This window comes from Leptonychotes weddellii, chromosome 15 (assembly GCF_054177405.1).
Source record: "Leptonychotes weddellii isolate Sample4059 chromosome 15, ASM5417740v2, whole genome shotgun sequence".
Lineage (NCBI taxonomy): Eukaryota > Metazoa > Chordata > Mammalia > Carnivora > Phocidae > Leptonychotes > Leptonychotes weddellii.
Window position 1 is genome coordinate 40,593,873 of NC_138383.1, and position 19,151 is coordinate 40,613,023.

General features: G+C 56.0%; 1 protein-coding gene across 4 annotated transcripts in view; it reads right to left on the reverse strand.

Moving 5' to 3' along the window:
* Positions 1 to 18,093, reverse strand: part of ATP2A3 (ATPase sarcoplasmic/endoplasmic reticulum Ca2+ transporting 3) — a 34,414-nt gene extending 16,321 nt beyond the window's left edge. The window contains exons 1-10 of one of the 4 annotated variants that reach the window (XM_081805556.1): positions 17,807 to 18,092; positions 7,901 to 7,918; positions 7,549 to 7,631; positions 5,971 to 6,075; positions 5,645 to 5,783; positions 5,278 to 5,358; positions 5,101 to 5,186; positions 3,101 to 3,565; positions 1,210 to 1,298; positions 693 to 795 (exon numbers count right to left, since the gene is read on the reverse strand). In XM_081805556.1, coding sequence (XP_081661682.1) covers positions 693 to 795; positions 1,210 to 1,298; positions 3,101 to 3,565; positions 5,101 to 5,186; positions 5,278 to 5,358; positions 5,645 to 5,783; positions 5,971 to 6,075; positions 7,549 to 7,631; positions 7,901 to 7,918; positions 17,807 to 17,924 — 1,287 coding nt within the window. In that variant the 5' untranslated portion in view covers positions 17,925 to 18,092. Of the gene's footprint in view, positions 1 to 692; positions 796 to 1,209; positions 1,299 to 3,100; positions 3,566 to 5,100; positions 5,187 to 5,277; positions 5,359 to 5,644; positions 5,784 to 5,970; positions 6,076 to 7,548; positions 7,632 to 7,900; positions 7,919 to 17,806 lie in introns of all 4 variants that reach the window. The other 3 variants (XM_081805554.1, XM_081805557.1, XM_081805555.1) reach the window with 3 other exon arrangements.
* Between the last annotated feature and the right edge of the window lie 1,058 nt (positions 18,094 to 19,151).

The following is a 19,151-nucleotide window of genomic DNA, read 5'->3' on the forward strand; positions in this document are numbered from 1 at the left end:
CCTCCGTCTCTTTCACCTAACCAGTCACCAAGTCCCACCCTAAACCTCCAACCCACGCTTTCTTCCCTTTCCCTGGAGCCCCAGCCAGCAACTCTCTGACCTGGGGGAACACACAGGGGCTCCCTGAATCCACTCTTGGCCTGTCTATTCCATCCTCCACACAGAAGCCTAGGCGATCTTTTGTAAATGCAAATCTGACCATATATATCACTCCTCTGCTCAAAACCCCTTGGTGGCTGTCTACCGCCTTCAGCTCTTTATGGGACCCGACTTGATCTGGTCAAGTCCTTCCCTCAGGCAGGAGTATCTTCATGCATGTTCCATTCCACTGCTCCAGCAGCAGCTAAGGGCATTCAATGCCTGCATCCCACCAGCTTGTTATGACCTGTGGGCCTTTTCTGGGCTGTGCCTTCTACCGTAAACACCCTCCCTAGTCCTACTGCCCAAATCTCTTCCTCGACACCGTGGCACTACAGTCCCTTACATTACCGTCTTCCACAGCCCGAGACCCCTGGGGCACAGTCTCAAAGCCAGTGTGAGAAAGCAGTGGCGGTGGGGGTCTGCAGAGATGGCAGTGTTCCCGGGGTGTGGCACTCCAAAGAGGCAGGGACTGCCAATCCTGGGAGTTTTGAGACTCTGGGAGAAGGGTCACCTGGATACTAGAGAGGTCACGGAAGAGCGCTGGGTCTCACCTCGTTGTAGTCCAGCGCCGAGTCGTTGCAGAGGGCACAGATCGTCGCCAGCTCCACCAACCCATCGAACTGCCCACAGTGCACAGGCTGCTCCGCCCGCCTCCTGTGGGGCGGGGCCTTGGTACCAGGGCATTTGGCCCCGTCCCTGGGAGGTGCATGGCCTCCTGATCCCGCCCACAGAGCTCAGGGCCCCCGTCCCTGGGAGGTGCATGGCCTCCTGATCCCGCCCACAGAGCTCAGAGCCCCCGTCCCTGGGAGGTGCATGGCCTCCTGATCCCGCCCACAGAGCTCAGAGCCTCCGTCCCTGGGAGGTGCATGGCCTCCTGATCCCGCCCACAGAGCTCAGAGCCCCCGTCCCTGGGAGGTGCATGGCCTCCTGATCCCGCCCACAGAGCTCAGAGCCCCCGTCCCTGGGAGGTGCATGGCCTCCTGATCCCGCCCACAGAGCTCAGAGCTGTCCGGTGTGGCCCAGCTCACCGGGGAACCCCGCCCACCACACCCCTTGCCCAGCACTCACACTTCGCCCTCCGGGGCATAAGTGGTGCCTGAGACGGTGAACTCGTGCAGACGGCAGGAGCCTGCTTCGGCCTCGGCTACCACGAACATCTGGGGAGAACAGAGGCATGCTTAGGCAAGCCCTCACCTCTCTCTTCTTTGGGCAGCCAGTCTGAATAAAGCCTGACCCAAAGGTGGGATCCTCTGGGCCCCTGGAGAAGCTGCTGGCCTTCTCTCCTGCCAAGCTCTGGGAGGTGCAGTGTGAGAGTAGGGTTCCAGCTGAGGCAGGGCCTCCTCTCTGGACCCCCTGAGGGGTATAAGGCAGATTTCTCAATGTTCTGGATGGAGCCCTGGGTCCTTGCCCATTTTGTTAATGCGACTCCCGGCTGAGCACCTGAGCATTAGTTTCTCCACTGGTAAGAGGAGAAGAGAGTGGGATCAGAGTACAGCTGCCCCTCTTCTCCCCATGAAGGGATGGGTTCCTGGCCTCTAAGGGTAGAAACCCACACTCTGCTCTGAGGCACAGTCTCTCCTGCCCAAAGGTGTTCGCAGACAGTGAACTCTTGCCTACAGGGCCTGCTGGGTCACCCAGCCCCTACCTGTGCACCCCAGGGTCAGGCGGTTTACCCCTCCCAGGGCAGCCCATTTCCTTGCCTGTCAGCCAACTTCACCCAGGAGGTAGTTCTTGCTTTCCAGAAATTGCCTTGCTGCACATTTCCGAGTCAATGACCAGCTCAGCACCCAGTAGGTGCTCAACAAATGTCCCTTCTTTTGTGCTCCCCTCCCTACTCCTGAGGGCAGCCCTCCAGCCAGCATAGCTCTTGAGAAGTGAAGTTTCTCAGCCCCTCTTCCAGCAAGTAAGGCCTCTACAACTTCCCTATAGTGTGTTTTCCAAATCTTTATTACAGTTAAGGAACACTCTGTTCAAATGAAGTCCTACTAGAGATTTTAGAGGTTAGGGGCCACAGGATGTAAAGCTTGCAGGTGCCCCTTCCCCTGTGGCGGCCCCTAATGGGCTTCAGGGTTTTGAATACAGAGCCTGAGTTTCCCAGTGGGCAGATTACGGGAGTAGAGGTGGGAGAAGGGTGATGGGGGGAATCTGGGAGGGGTGGGAAACCCACAGCCTTCACCATTACCCCACCCACCCCTCTGCCCCATGGGCCTGCTGGAGTTTCAGCCAGAATCCCTGGAGCATGCAGGCAGCAGGCCCAGGATCTGGGGTGGAGTGCCAGGACATGAACAGTTCCTGACCCGGCCCTTCCCGGGTCACTGGAGCTGGCCTATCTGGTGACAGGCATTGGCTACGGAGTCATGGTGGAGCAGGACAGAACCTGGTTGGGTCCAGGCCCAGCTTGGCTCAGATGCCAAGGCTCTACTTGACCCTCTGCTCTGTCCTTTATGGCTGTCTATCAAAACTTGCATACCGGGGTGCCTGGGTGGCTCAGTTGGTTAAGCGACTGCCTTCGGCTCAGGTCATGATCCTGGAGTCCCGGGATCGAGTCCCGCATCAGGCTCTCTGCTCGGCAGGGAGTCTGCTTCTCCCTCTGACCCTCCTCCCTCTCAAGCTCTCTGTCTCTCATTCTCTCTCTCAAATAAATAAATAAAATCTTTAAAAAAAAAAAAAAAAAACTTGCATACCCAAATTTCAGTTGGAGAAACTGAGGTTCATAGACAGGCAATGACCTGCCAGGGCCCTACAGTGACATCTGGGTCCTAGTGACACATGTCTAGCCAGACTTTGCTGCTCTGCCCCATGAAAGCCTGGAGCTGCTCCCCACCATGGCGCAGCCCACAGGTTCTGTCCTCCGTCCCCTGCCAGAGAGGAGTCAGGGGGCAGCCCAAGGAGGGAGCTCAGCCTGCTGAGCATCACACAGCAACACCAGCAGGACCCCAAGCCAACTGCAGCTTCTCACCCGGCAGACAGACATCTGGTTGGTGGTGAGTGTGCCGGTCTTGTCGGAGCAGATGACTGAGGTGCAGCCCAGGGTCTCCACGGAGGGCAGGCTCCGCACAATAGCATTCTTACGTGCCATGCGCCGTGTGCCCAGAGCCAGGCAGGTAGTGATAACGGCCGGGAGGCCCTCAGGGATGGCAGCCACAGCCAGGGCCACGGCAATCTTGAAGTAGTAGACAGCGCCATGGAGCCAGGAGCCGCCATGGGCCGGGTCAGCAAAGTGGCTGATGTTGATGATCCACACAGCCACACAGATCACAGAGATGGCTCGGGACAGCTGCTGCCCGAACTCATCCAGCTTGCGCTGCAGCGGCGTCCGCTCCGGCTCCACCGCAGCCATCTGGCTCCGGATCTTGCCCAGCTCCGTGCGCAGGCCTGTGGCCACCGCCACACCCAGGGCCTTGCCCGATGCGATATTGGTGCCCTGGCCGGGGGACAGATGAGAAGGGCTGCTTAGCATCCCGGCGGGGGCCCAGGACCCCAACCCCTCCAGGCTAGGGCAACGTTCTTATCCCCTACTGGGCTTCCTTCATCTCCATGTGGCTCAGCGCTCCCAGCCTCACGCAGCTATCCAGTACCGAGCTGTGGCGGTCGCCCCCATGACAGTGCTAACTCCGCCTAGGCCAGGACTCGCCGCAGCGCCATACCCCCGGTGCCTGGCACGGGGCCTGGCACGGGAAGCACTGCATCGATACTGACAGTGTGATCAGCTAGCACAGCACACTACCCACCTTGAAAAATGCCATTCATAAGAAGCCAACGTGGCCACACCAGAGTGCCAGGCTGACTGTGATCCTAGGTAAATAATCTGTAAATATTTACCGAAGAATCCAGAGAACTTGAGTTTACACCCATCCACTCCCAAGGCCCTGGTAAAATCCCTAAGTCCTGGTATAAAGGCCAGCTAGCCTGGAGTGTCTGTGTCCACGTCTATAAAATGGTTCAACAAAGCTGCTGCTCTGAGGAGGCTAATAAGCTGGTACCCCTTCAGACAGGTGCCCTGTGCTGAGGCTGGAGACAAGGTAGGTGTCACCGGCAACCTCAGCTTCTCTTCTTTCATCCGCCCCCCCATGCCCCCACCCCCTTGCAGGCCCTTCAGCTAAGGAAATGACCCGCTGTTAGCCGGAGCATCTCCCTTAGAGAGCTACGTCATGACAGCTGCTGATGCTTGAGCATGCCCTGTACAGCATCCCCCCAACTTCAAAGCAGCTGGTCCAAGGCTTCCATGCATCTAGGCAGGGTGCTCTCCTTAAGAACTCTGGGCGAATATTGCTTTCTCCATTTCTGTTCACTTCTGGGGAGGTTTTCTAGCCTTATAACTTGGTGCCATGGGCCACAGCCGAATGGCCTGACCCATCCTCATGGCTCCCATGTTCAGCTTCAGGCTGTTTCTGGGCAGCCTGTAAGTCCCTCTGAGGCCACAGAGGCATATCATTCCCACCAGCGTTGAGCCCACCACTCGCCCTGAAAAGAGCCATTAGGCCTGACATCTTGCCTTAGGGGGTTGGTTTTCCCATCTGAGAAATGGACTGTTTCTGCCATCCTCCACCACTTTGACAACGCTTATCTCTAGAGGATTCTCCATTGAATGATTATAGGCTAGCTCTGTCCCTCTCCAGGTTAAAGCAGGATAAGCCTAGCAGGCAAGAGGAAAAGCTCTGGAGTCAGAATGTCTGAGTTCACATCCCAGCACTACCATTCACTGGCTGTGTGACCTGGAAAATGCAAATAACAAGAGTACTTACTTTAAAAGCACCGTGAGGCTTAAATACACGTAAAGGGCTTAGAACAGTGCCAGGCACACAGCCTTCAGTAAACACAAGCTATTACCAGCACTATAAATTTGTATGTATTGTCAATAATCGAGGAGGTTCTTTCTGGTAGGGCTTTAACTGATTAAATGTTAAAGTTTTTATTATCAGTGTCCAGACAAAGGCCCCAGCCATCCCAGGGACTTACAGAGAAGAGCATGTTCTTCTTGTCCTGGTTCACAGCTCTGGGATCCAGGATGGCATCTGTGTGCTTGGTCACAGACACGGATTCACCTGGTCATGGAATCAGAAATGAGAAGCCCCACATGAAGACACCCCCATCCTTGGACCTATCCCCTGCTCAGCCCTAGCCTCCGGGCCTCACCTGTCAGGATGGACTGGTCCACCCTCAGTGTGGTGGACTTGATCTCGATGAGGCGGAGGTCAGCGGGTACTTTGTCCCCCACTGTGGAGAGAGAGTGGCTGAGTGTGGCTTTGGGCACCACCCCTTGGCAGAGTCAGGAGGACAGCCAGGAGCCAAGGCTAGGGCTGAGAGGCAGGGGCCTGGGCTGTGATCCCTGAGATAGATGCTGCTCCCTCCTACAATCTCCTTATCTGTCCAACAAGGTTCTGGCCGAAGCACTTTGGAAGGATCCAACAGCTACCTGCTCTGTGTGTGAGCCAGAAAGATGGGGGCACAGAGAGGGATCGGCTCACCAGCATCACATAATGAAAAGAGGCCCCCAATGTACCTGCCACCTCCACAATGTCTCCAGGGACGATGTCCCGGGCACGGACCCTCTGCACACCTTTGCGGTCTGAGCGGATCACCTTGCCCATCTCAGGCTCGTACTCCTTCAAGGCCTCAATGGCGCTCTCAGCATTGCGTTCCTGTAGAACATGAGGCAGGTAGGTGGTCATCCCCACTGGCCCTTGCAGGCTGACCCCTTGTAATGACACCCCTGGGGCCTGGGATGGAGCTAGAAGCAGAAGGACCTGCAGGTCTCTAACACCAAGTGGCGGTCACATGGAGCAGTCGGGAGACCCGAAGGCCCAGGCCCAGCTCTGTGCCTCCCACCTGCCATACGCCCACGATAGCATTGGCCACGAGGATCAGCATGATGACCAGGGGCTCCACGAAGGCTGTTGCTGTCTCTTCACCCTCCTCAAAGCAGGCCAGGACCTATGGAGTCAGAGCTGGTGAGTTGGGGTGATGTTGTGGGCCAGGGTCTGCTCACCGTTTCCTTCATACCCTGGGTCTGCTGTCTCCTGCTTTGGGAGAGATACCCCTGGGGAGCGCTGGGCTTGGAGAGGGCTGCTCTGAGGCCTTGGCTCATCTGCAGGTAGTGACTGCCACTGTCCACGTCCCACCCAGCCAACTTTCAGGATATGGGGCCATTGTACAGCTAGAGGTCTCACTGTCTGCCTGGCTGTGGTTTTCCAAGTGTGAAGCCAGACTGGCAACCGCAGCATCACCGGGGAACTTGTTAGAAATGCAGTTTTCAGGGTCTATCCCGGTGCTCCCGTGTCGGGAACTTGGGGGTGAGGCCCAGCAGTCTATGTGTTAACAAACCCAGGTGATCCCGTTACAGGCTTGAGCTTGAAGTCCATTGGCCAGAGAAGCATAATTCCAGCCAGAGCCCAGGCCTGGAGGCAGAATACCTGGTTAAAGTCCTGTTCCCACCTCTTGGCCCAGGTGGGTACTGTCACTCCCTTCCACAGGTCTCAGTGGGTCCCCTGGAACCGTGGAGGGCACCAGCACCATTTTGGCTCGGCTGTGGTAAGGCCCGTGCACCGACAGGCCTTTTTTGCTCTGTAAGAGTCATCAGTTTCCACAAGAACGGTTGCTAGGAAGGCCAGACACAGCTGGCTGGGCCCCTGCTTCCCTGCGCTCCATGTCACCAACCTGAGGTCTCCTCCCCAGGCCCTGCTGGGCACAGGGCCAAGAGCAGGAACTGTGTCCACCCTCAGGGTGGACACAGTTCCTGCATTACCCTTGGGTTTCTGCTGCTCAGCCATCAGTGAGAGCTACTGTCCCCCTCCCCACAGCCCCACGCTGGCCCCGTGGCCCTGCAGGTCCAGGAGGCATTCAGGCAGTAAGAATGGGGGAGAGCAGCGCAGACAAGCTGTAAGAGGTTAAGGCCCAAATTCTTCTGTGGGGCACTGGCAGCCATGGAAGGGACTCTCCACGAGGGACAATTTGGCAACATCTGGAGACTTTTGATCATCATAACTGGGGAGTACCACTGGCATTAGTGGGTGGAGGTCACAGATGCTGCTAAATCTTCTCCAGCTCATAGGATAGCCTCCATACAAATAATTATCTGGTCTAAAATGTCAACAGTGCTGTGGTTGAGAAACCTGGCCCTAAGGCAGGGAGGGGTGGGGATCAGACCTGTGCTTCTGAAAGCTCACTCTGACAGTCAGAGTGGAAGGGGACAGATGGGAGCCAGGAGTCCAGTGTGTAGGGGGCAGGCTTCGAGGTTTCAGGCAAGGGAAGCTGAAGTCTGAGCAAGGCAGGGGGTGGGTAGAGGCCCGGGGATGTCCCCAGCTGAGAGGACAGACCTGCGGTTCAGAGCCTGGGCCTCTGAGCACTGGCCCAACCTGGCTCTCCCTTCCAGGCTTTCTGATGCTGGGTGATGGGGGCCTTACTTACGAAGGAGACCAGGGCAGCCAACAGCAGGATGCGCACCAGGAGGTCCTCAAACTGCTCCAGCACCAGCTCCCACAGGGACTTCCCTGAGAACCGGAGCACCATGTGAAGCTTGGGTCCCTTACCGACTGACCTGCCCCCATTCAGAGCTGGGACCACCTCGGAGACCACCTGGCCCACTCCCTCCCTACCATTCAAAGAGCAAGAGCCTGAGGCCCTAGAGGCACAGGTGGGTGATAGTGGGAGGCTCAGGCAAGCCTCACTCTGTTGGGGAGAGGGAAGGACACAACCTGAAAGTGAACAGCCCAAGGATGTTGCCTGGTGGTCTTGCAGCCCGCCCTGGCCCAAGCCTCACCTTCCTCAGTCGGGAGCTCTGCAGGATCCAGGCAGCCACAGGAGCCATGAGGAGACAAGAGATAAATGAGTTATGCAGTGGGACTGTGGAGGTGTCTCAGCAGTCCCTCCCAACTGTGCCTATCCAGGCCACCATGAAGGTCTAGACATGTCCCCACAGCTCTCTGAGGTCACAGAATGGATGGTCTGAGCCCAGAGGCTTCCACTCCTCCACTCACTTCACCCCACCCTGGTTAAGGAGGGTCTGGTACGGGCTGGCTCACCTCGGTTCAAGATCAGAGCCAGGAGGGCCCTTCTAGAACCTCCTCTCCCCCCACATACAGAGGAGAAACGGAGCACACTGGAGAAGAGATGGGACCCCTGAGGTCACCAGGGAGTTGATAGCTCCCGGGCATTGCTCTTCCTCAGATGGCTGCACAATCCTGTTCAATGTCCCCCACGGCCACGGCAAGGGAGGCCCTCCCTCAAATTGAGAACATTGGCTCAGTCTCCCTCTGACATACCTGCTCCTCTGGGAGCACTTGACATAAGGTCTGCAGCACGGCCAGCCCGCTGAGCCCCACCCTACCTGGGGGTTCCCTTGGGCGCGACCTCAGCAACCAGCGTCCCAGGCAGCGTAACGTGCCATGGTTCGGTTCCTAGGGGTTGAGTCTCAACTTGTTCCCTCCCAGACCCTCTACACGGGGCAAGACCCATCCCACATGCCCAGTCTGCGACCCACAGAACATTTTGAGGAATGATGCTCCCAAACACCACCAGGACCTGCTGTCACTTTACAAGCTCTATTTTTATCTCCTACATTTCCTGAAGCACCTTTTATTCCAGGTAGAGCTGGTTGCCTCGGTACCTGAAGTCTTTGAATCTTCCCAACAGCTTAAGGGGTGACAGGGCAGGAATGCTCACCCTGTTTCACAGGTGCAAGAACTGAGATCCAGAGTGGAAAAGTGACTTGAACAAGGTCACGCAGCAAGTAGGCAGGTCTATGGGGAGGGGCAGGAGCTGGGCCTCAAAGGGTGGATTCCAATGGGCCTCTCTCTCCATAGGCTGAGCTTAGGCCCTGCTGAGGCCTGTCTGGGGCTCCTCCCAGACTGAGCCTACCTGAGCCCTGCTACTGAGTCCAGTCTCCAGGCCAGCAACACTGGCATCACCTGGGAGCTTGTCAGCAATGCAGACTCTGAGCCTCTACCCTAGGCTGGCTCTCTCTTCCTCTTCCTCCTTCTTGACACAGGTCCTTGTGACTGTCCACCTGCTTTTAGCTCAAGTATCTGCAAACATTTTTCCTGTGGGAGCCCTCTCCCCAGACCACCTGTTTGGAAGATCTGGGGCACCTGGCCGCCGAACCATGGAGAGTATCAAACAGCCCACTGGACTGCAGGAATCCAGGAGGAAAACATATAACCTAAAAATACATTTTCTAGCATTTTCTCCCTAGTCCTATTTTAGGCAACAGCTGACATTTTCCGTGGAAAATGTAATCTCCAGTGTCCTGCGTTGAGATTAAAATCAAACAGACTTTTTCCTTCTGATCTATTTAGCTAAAGTGAACAGGAAAGGCAGGGGAGGGCCAGGCCTGGTTTTCTGGGCCAATTCTCCAATGGAGCAGGGTCCTTTAGAGGTCATCGAGAACAGTTCCAACCTCATGGCACACATCAGCCTGCTTCTGCCATGCTCTACCCAGGAGAGACTTCTAAACCTTCTATGTCTATGAAGGTCTTCAGTGTTCCTGACCAAAAAAAAGGGTTTATCCATAAGGCTCACCTGAATCCCTCCTGCTGTATCTCCCTCACCCCTCCCGTCTGTCAGGCATGTAGCCCCTAGGCCACTGTATAAGGCCATTTTTTTCTGGGCAGGGTCAAGACCTGGGGTTGGGAAGCATGTCACAGGGCACACATAGCAGCTCAAGTTCCCCCCCAAGCTGCCCTCTGCCCATCTCGGTGGTCTCTCAAGTTCTCCCCTTCCGCATTCTGACCCAAAATTTGACTCAGGATCCACTCTTTGGTGGTCATTCGTTCCCCAGATACTTCTGATTTTTCCCACCTTGTGGGCACATAGTACGACTGCATTTCCTGGCCCTTGTGCAAGTTACAAGAAGAAGGATGCATGTTAGTTCTGGGCAGGGGCACTAACGTGGTGGCAGGAGACTCTCAACTTAGAAGGGCACTGTCCAGTAGAACTTTCTGTGGTGATGGAAGTGCCCTCCAGCCGCACGGCCCCATACGGCAGCTACCAACTGCTCGCAGCTCTCAAGCACTGGGAATGCGGCTACCGTGACCGAGGAGCTAAATTCTAAATTTTACTTAATTTTCATTCATTTAAATTTAAATAGCTACACAAGGCTAGTGGCTGTGTACTGGACAGTGCAGATCTAGAGCTCTTTGTCCCTCTGGCACAGTAACCAGCAACCTGTGAGATGGTGTCTGCTCTGTGAACCAGAATCACAGAGTACAGGAGACACGGAGCCCCCAGACGACCTGCCGCTGACATAGTTATACAGTGTGAGCAAGAAATGACCTGTATTGTCTTAAGCCATCGAGATACGGGGTTTGTTATTGCAGCATAACCTGGCCGATCCTGACTGGTACCCCCTTCTCCCCAGACCTAGCCTCTACTACAAGGTTCCCCTTTTACCCTTACCCACTCCCCTGGGGAAGGCTCAGCCCGCCACGAGCTCTCAGGAGATGCCCTGCCTATCCCTGCACATGCAGTGCACATGCTTCTAGTCTTGCCTGAGCAGCTGGTTCCCTGTGGGGTCCTGAGCCTCATTTGGAAGATGGGGTACCCAGCCCCACCCCAAGGGGCTGCTGTGAGGATTACCATCATTATAAATAAGAACCACATTTACTGAGCACCTACTATGTCCCAAGCGCTTTACCTACATTATCTCCAGAGATGAATGGGGAGGTATCGCATGCAAAGCATGTAAGATGGTACTCCACAGCTAGAGTAACGATAGCAGAATTATTAGTGTTGAGTGTGCCAGATGCCATGCACCCTCTAGTGCATTAACTCTCTTGTGATTCTCAGAGAACCTGAGAAGGAAGGTACAATTATTATTCCCATTTTGCAGAGTAGACAGCTGAAGCACAGAGAGGTTGAGTGACTAGTTTATGGTCATACAGCTGGGAAGTGGCAGCTTTGAACTCAGGTGGTCTGGCTTTTGGTCCCCTGCTTGGCCCCTCCTGGATTAACTCCTAAGCTGCTCTGCCTTCCCACCCTGTCCCATTGCCTTCCCTGGCCAAAGTCACCTGAGAGAACGTGGCGTCCTACGTTCTGATTATTAGGCTGGAGGCCCTCATCCCATTGACAAGCTCACCCCTCCATTGTGACCCCAGAGCCACTAGCCAAAATCATCCCTGCCCAAAAAGGCTCTGCTGTCCTCACAGGTGGTTTTTGTGAGGGTTTTCTGGGCGTTACTAGGCTCTGTCTGCTCAGGCCTGGTCTTCTTCAAACTCCAATCCTGCCAAGACCCCAGACGACCCAATTTTCCCTTCACATGACTGGGTCCCAGGGCCATGGAGGAACTAGGAGGGGCTAGCAGACTAGCAGCAGCTAGGAGAGCACCCTCCCAGCCTCTCCCCAGGCACCCCTGTTATATGCTGTTTCCCCCTTGCTATCCTCAGGCTCTGTTGGGGGGGGGGGTGGGCTTGAGCCCTCAGCAGTGCCAGATGTCCCATTTGTTAAATGGGGAGAATGGCCCAGCCCTGCCCGCCTCTTGGTGCCATTCGCCAGATTGTGCAGGTAAAGACAGTAGTAGGAAGCGCCACCCCCCCCCCACATCCCTGCTGGGCCAGCCTGGTGGGAAGTAGCCCCCCACTATTCTTCTGAAATAGTGTACCTCTGGACCTCTCACATGGTGGACTCTGCCAGACAATCCCTGCTCTGGGTCACTGATGCCAGACTGAGCTGGCCTACACCCCCAGATGCCCAACGTGGGGCTGGCCTGGAGGGGTCTGGAGTTAGTCTGTGGGTCCGGGGCGGGGCAAAGAGGAGTATATGATCAGAGAAGCTTCATGGTTTAGGGCAAGGAACCTGGCCCAGAGGGCTAAGTTCATGTCTTGCTCTATCTCTTGATAGTTCTCTGACTATGGACAAGTCACTTAACCCCCTCTGTGCCTCAGTTTCCCCATCTGCAAAATAAGGATAATGATAGCAACTACTCTTAAGTCATTGTGAAGATTAACTGACATGCTATTCATAAGGTGCTTAGAACATGCACAGCACATGGTAAATACTCAATAAACATTAGCTATAATATTAGTTATTAAAATGTAAGCTCCTTGCCAGTACGACTCTGTTAAGTGCAGTGTCTCCAGCACCTGGAGCAGTGCCTGGCCCATAGTAGGTGCTCAATGAAGATTAGTGAGCGAATGAATGACCCTGCCTCATGAACCATCAGTGGCTCTTCTTGGCCTGCAGAATAAAGACCATCCTTAGCATGGCCTTCAGGGCCTTCCTGGATCTGCCTCAACCCAGCCCTCAAGAATCCTCCTATACCTGAGGCATTCGTCCATCTGCCAGCCAAGCGAGATGCCTCAGAACTGCCACCACCTTCCCTGGTTTTGCTACAGCTTTTTCCCCTCCAAGATTTTGCTGGGGCCATTCCCTCTGTGCAGAGTACGCTTCCCTAAGTCCTCATCCAAACCCCAGCCTTTCAGGAAGGCTTCTGGGGAAAGCCCCTCCCCCGCTCTTCTTTACCAATCATCAGTACTGGGGCCACCCCCACCTGACTGGGACGCTTCCAGGGTGGGGAGGGGCTGAGTCATCCCTGCGTCCACAAAGAGCCTCAGAGAATTGTTTAGTCAGTTGCCCCACGGTTCAGGTAAAGGCCCTGGGCCCGGAGCCTGGAGCCCAGGAGAAGTGGGGTGCAGGGCCCACACTGCCCCAGGTTCCATGCACCACCTGCTCCCCTAATCTACCCTCTTGACTCCTTTCTTCTCATCTCAAAACATTGGAAACTGGTATTTCAACTTCTAAATGTTGGTTCCAGCCTGGAGAGGCAAGAGCTCACCGAGGTCTTCCTCAAAGGTAAGTTTACAGAGCAATTAAATCACCACTTGCAGAGTCAGGGAGAGGCCCTCACTGAGCAGACCCCACCGAGCCCACCTGGCCCTGTCTGGGTCTCAAGGACCTACCTAGAGTGGACAACATGGCCCTGCTCTCAAGGGGCCTTGGGAAGCAGCTCTCCCAGTGCAGGGGCCTACAGCCTACCTGGCTGATCTGGCACTAGGAAACCCTGGCAAAGGGTCTGCTTAGCATCTGTGTGCAAGCTGTGCTGTGGACAGACTCAGCCCTGCCTCAGGGAGCTCCTGGTACAAGGGGATGCTGCTCCTGGGAGGGTGCTCTAAGGCTGTCCAAGAGGGCCAGTGGGCATGAAAGCTATGGTGAAGCCTGAAAGACCTGTAGCTTCCCAATGCCTGCGGGCAAACCACACCTCCCTCAGATCCAAGAGTCATTTCACATCCTGAGAGGCCTTTAGGGGATCTCTTTAGGGGTTCCATGTCTGCATTGAGGAGGACACTGAGGCCAAGGAGGGACAAGTCCTCCTGAGGCCACCTAGCGAGTTGGACCAGTCAGACTTCACCCCCTCCTCCTGCCTGGCCCCACTCCCCTTGGCCAAGTTTCCAAGGGCCACACATCTGTATTTCCTGAGTTCCAGCAGCCAACTGGGGTCTGGGCTGAGGGCAGGGCATAAGGTCACAGCCCAGACCCCACTGGCAGTAATCTAAATCTGGCCATCCCTTCCACCTGCAGCTCCGGGGCTGTTGTATCCACTACACAGTTGGGCAGCGTGAGGTCCAGGAAGGCAGGCTCTGGTTCCTGTTAGAGACCTTCCCCCAGCTCCCCAGAACAGGAACAACCCCAGACCTTCTGGGTTCTTGCCTGTACTTCCATATCACTAGGCTCTCCAGGGCCATTAGGCATTGGCGCACTTGGGAGGACAAGCCCAACACAGTTTTGCCTCTTGCCTTGGCTCATGTCCAGCAAAGGTGACGGGCGGTCCGTTCAAGGACACAAGGAAATCAAATGGCTCCTAAATATAGGGGAAAATGCCCAACCTGATTTGTAAGCAGTGAAACGTGAAGTAAAACTATGAGAGGACCCTTTTGCATCAGATCGGCACAGATCAGAATGTCCAGTAGCGCACTGCAGTGGGGCAGGGGCGAGGAAACAGGTGTGTCAGCTTTATGGAGAACAACTTCCCAACCGCTGTCCAAATTTACACTACACATGACTTCTGACCCAGCAATTCCACTTCTAGGAATTTAGCCTTTGGCACTATTGACAAGTGTGTGAAGTGATGTGGGGACAAGAATATGCCTTGTAACATGTGTGATAGGAGAGGCTATGAACAATCCAAGCGCCCTCCAAAAGCCAGGCCAACAAAGACTACAACAGCCACAGGAAACTCTGCATAGCCACTAGGAAGACTGCGGATGGCCCACATGGCACCATCTCCACGGAAAACAGGGGCAAAACAGCACTCACTATCATTCCCTTTCACGTAAAGAAGATCATAGATCACAGACGTAGATGTGTACGTACACAGAATATCTTGGGAAGGAGACACAAGACACTGGGAACACTGAGTGGTTGGGGACAGGTCTAGGGAGACTTTACTGTATCTTTTGTACCCTTTGAATGTTGTACTATGTGCACAATTTTATTCAAAAAATAGACTGAAAGGATGTAGAAAGCCTCCGGAGGAAGCTGAGTCCTGGGCACCTCTGGGACCTGCAGGGAAGGGCATGCTCACAAGAGGTGCTGGGCCAGAAGCCTCCCACTCACTGCCCTGTTGGGGTTTCAGAGGACACCTCTATTCACTGGGGTTGAGAGAGGCTGTGCTCTGTGTGTATGGGGGACCCCCAGCTGGCATACTCACTGACAGCACTGCTGAGCCCCCATCCCCCAGCTCTGAGGAGGGAGGAGGAAGAGAAGGTGGGAGGGCAGGATCCCCAGTCCCTGCTTTACAGCCTCCCTTCCTCCATCCGCCAGCAGAATTTGCAAACTTCAGGACTTAAGCAAATGACTTCCTGGTGGTTTCCAGCACTAACAACCTTGCAGGTGCATAGACTCCTGGGGTGGGGGAGGACACTAGTCCCTGGGGTGTTTCCCTCCACCTGTAGGTTGGGCCCACCCCACCACCCAGCTGGCCTGGAGCCTGGCCCAGACTTGTCTGCTACAAGGAGGGATGGCTTGGTGGCACAAACACTTATAAGCAACCACATGACATGGGTCCTATTGTAGCTTCACTTATGGTGGAGAAATCAAGGCACAGAGAGGAGAAGGGGCTTATTTAGGATTACACAGCTATGAAGGGGGCAGAGCTAAGGTTCGAAACTCTGTCAGGCCTCCCCCAGAGATGCGTTTACCACTCCAGGTCACCTAAGAGGGAAAGACCTCCCTAGTGCCTGTAGATATTGCAGTTCAGCCATGCCTCCTCCTCAGCTGGGGCTGGTCAGAGCGAGAGCATGATGCAGGAAGGGGAAGCTGGCTCCCCGCTCCTCACCTGAGGACTTCCAGAGCCCTGAAATGCTTCCCGAGGAAGAAGCCAATCAGTGATCTGAGGGCTCTCTGGGGCCCCGTGGGGTTGGCGGCATGGCTGGGATGGCTACTGCCTAGCTGACCCCCATCCTAGCACAGTCACCAATACCACAGGCCCAGGGCCTGTGGAACCAGTGACTCCCTTGTACAGACAGGAAAAGCGAGGCCAGAGAGGGACAGGTACCCAGCACCAGCTCTACCAAGTACTGTGTAACCTTGGGCAAGCTGTCTAACATGCTGGCGACTCAGTTACCTCCTCTGTAAAATGGGAATGACTACAGTTGTTTTCATAGAGTTGTTTTGGGGAATAAATAAGAGATGAAATTTGCTAAGAACAGTGCCTGGCACATAGTAAGTGCTCAGTGAACATTAGCTTTTTATTTTTTAAGATTTTATTTATTTGACAGGGACAGAGAAAGCGAGAGAGGGAACACAAGCAGGGGGAGTGGAAGAGGGAGAAGCAGGCTCCCGGTCGAGCAGGGAACCCGATATGGGGCTCGATCCCAGGACCCTGGGACCATGACCTGAGCCGAAGGCACACGCTTAACGACTGAGCCACTCAGGTGCCCGATCATTAGCTTTCATTATTGCTACTATCAAAGCACAAGGAAACTAGGGGAGCCAATCAATGGCCTCCCAACCTACCTACCTACCACTGCACATCCACCTCTTTGGGGACCTATATACCACACCAACATCCTTATCCATCACCTCACACAGATGCTAGTGGCCCGCTCACCCTCAGATCCCCTTACCTACACAAAACAACATGGGGGAGAACTAGAGGCTCGCTCCTTCTCAGGCAGCCCCTCTGCTGGATCAACGAACAAAGGGGAACCAGAAAGAAGAGGGATGTTGCCCAGGGCCACGCAGGGCCTCTGGAGGCAGAACCAAGGGCTGGATCTCCAGTTTTCCTTGGGATTCAGGACTCCCAAGCTGGAGGCCACAGCAGCGCAGAAGAGGCTGTGGAACCCCAGACCTGCTGCCTTGATCCCCATCCCCACCCCAGGGTTGGGGGACAGGTCCTGCTGCCTTGCCCTCTTGTAGCAATGACACCCTCCCTGCCAAGTCACTAATGGAGGACATTAAATAATATTTATCTCTCTAGTTCCTCCCACAGCTCAACTAAATATAGCAACTAATTTTTTTGGAAAAGGATTTCTGCTCCAGAAAGATAATATTTATATAAGAGGTGGTTTTCATAAGCCAATACAAAACCCAAAGCTCCCTTTCTGACAGCTCTTGGTAATTTTCAAGCCATCCCTGAGCTCATGGCCAGAGCACTTTCCCCTCTGGCTGGCTGGGATCCCTGAAAGGGTGAGGCCGCAAGTCCTAAAACAAAGTGGGTCCAGGCTGCACTTTGGGGATGGAGGGGACATTTCCATCTGGATCCCTAACATCGTGCCCAGTGCCCTGGGGGTGGATGAAGAGGGTGGCAAGTGACTTGAGGAGGGGACCTCTACATCTTCCACCTTTACAGGGCCTCCAAATGTGCTCAGGGCCACATCCGGAGAGTACTTGGTACTTCTGCCTTCTGGCAGATGGAGAATCCCAAACTCCTTTGAAGACCAGGAAGAAATGATGCCATTTCCACCCAAAGAGCAGTAGCAGGAAGGCTCCCTCCCTGCCCAGAGATGGTCAGGTGCCCCTCCAGGTCAAGAGGAAAAGGCCTTCCCTAGCAACTCCGAGTGAGGCCTTGAGTCTGCCCCCGCCCCGCAAAAGTGGGTCTCCTGCCTCAGCAGTTCAAAGCCCCCACCGACTCCCGCCAGCCACATCCGCCTCCTTGGGTTGCAGAAAGAGGAAGACCTGGGGGTGGGGGCGGGGGCACCAAGGCTGTCAACTGACAAGCTGCACCTTCTGGGTTTTTTACTGTGCCCTCGGAGAGACCCTCAGGGCCAGCTGGGAGGCTGGGTCTCAGAGTCCCTGACTGGTCCCTAGCCAGCTGATCTCAGCGTGTGCGTTTGCATGATGCGGGCAGGTTGCAGTGCGGGGCCAAGACCCAGCGCTGACAGTGGATAGTGGTGGATTCAAGCTTGCGGGAGTGGCTAGGGTCGGGGGTGTATGTGGGAAGCCCGGAAGGACCGCACAGGTCCCTGAGCCTGGGGGAAGGGGAGCTGGGAGGGGGAGCCAGGCGTCAGGTCTCTAAACCCGGAACCCGCCCAACCCCCCGCGAAGGTGGCCGCGCAGCCCGTCCGAGTGCCCCAAGAGCATCTGCAGAAGTTTCCGGAGCTCTCGCTTCCTGCCCGCCCGCGGGGACCGAGGGCTGGAAAGGGGGAGGACCGCTCCCCGGTTTCGGCGTAGGGGAGTAAACGGAGACTGCGGCGCGTGCGGCCCCTAGCTTCCCCGGCCAGGCCCGCGCTCTCACCGTTGGGGCCGTAGCGCTCCCGCGCGCCAGACACCTGCTCCGGCCTCAGGCCGCTCTCGACCCTCACCGAGAAGCGGTTCAGCACGTCGGCGGCCGGGAGCAGGTGCGCCGCCTCCATGCCGCCCGCCTGATTTTCTGCGCGGTCGGCACCGTCGAGTCCGCCTCTTCGCGGGGCTACTGCGCGGGACGCCGGGAGCTTGGGCCCGGGCGAGCGCCGCGCGAGGTCATGTCAGCGCTGGGACCTTCCCCGACGGCAGTGGCGGCAGCGGCGTCGGAGGCCCGCGCCAGGATGCGGCGCCCCCAGCTCCCTCCCCGGGGCGGGGCGGTGCGGAGCCCGCCCCCGCATTCACACCCCTTCCGGCAGCCCTCGCTAGCCTGCCGCCGCCCCGCCCCCGCAGCGCCCGGGGACCCGGAGGCTAGGCCGCCCGCCCATTCTGCGGAAGAGGGAACTGAGGCAGCCTGCGAGGGGAGGGCCGAGCGTGGCCGGGAGGGGTCTCGGCCCCTATCCGCAGAGCTCCGGGCGCCCCTAGGGGCCGAGAGCTGCGGCAGGCTGCGGAGCACGGGTCTGTGAGCTGCCTTCTTTTGAGCCTTCCTGGGTCCAGGGAGGTGGCAAAATAGAGGTGTCCGCAGAAGGGCTTCCTACCCCCGAATTTGAATTATGCAAAGAGTGACCCTGGATCTAGACAGAACCCGAAAGCCTGTGAATAAGCGCATCTGCTACGGAGCAGATTACTTGATGTTTTCTTCTTTTGAATTTTGTCCTTTCTTTATCCCTTCCAGATTTTCAGCAGTGCACGGTTATTCCTCATGTAACCGAAACTCTGACAGTGAACAGGTATAAGAGAAAGAAAACCAGTCTTGTTCCCTTGGACTCACACCCTCACCCCAGCAGGAAATGTAACTTCAGAGGTGGGCGTGGGGATCCCCAGAGGCCTGAGGGGCTGGGATGGAGGCCTCTGGCCAGGGCCCCCAGGGAGAGTGATCCTGAGCCAGGGATGGGGAGGGACCGAGGAACCCCCATTCCAGCGCTTTGCTTTCTGAGTTCCAGCCGCTCTAGGGGAGACAAGAGAAAGGGCTGCGGGTCAGGGAAGCAAGCTATGGGAAGGCAGACACCACTCACCCCACCAAAAAGAGGAGCAGAGAGAGCAATCTACTTCAGGTACCCCTTTCAGCTTAAGACCCAGCCAGTCTCATCCCATGGGCCATCTTACCTCCCACCAAGCTGGCCTCTGCTGTCTTCCCCCTCCGGGGTCCGCCTTGGCGGCACAAGGTCATAGATTCCAGGGTTGAGCCCACCCAGTCAGCTGTTCAAACCCTAGACCCTACAGTGCCTCTGCAGCCAGAA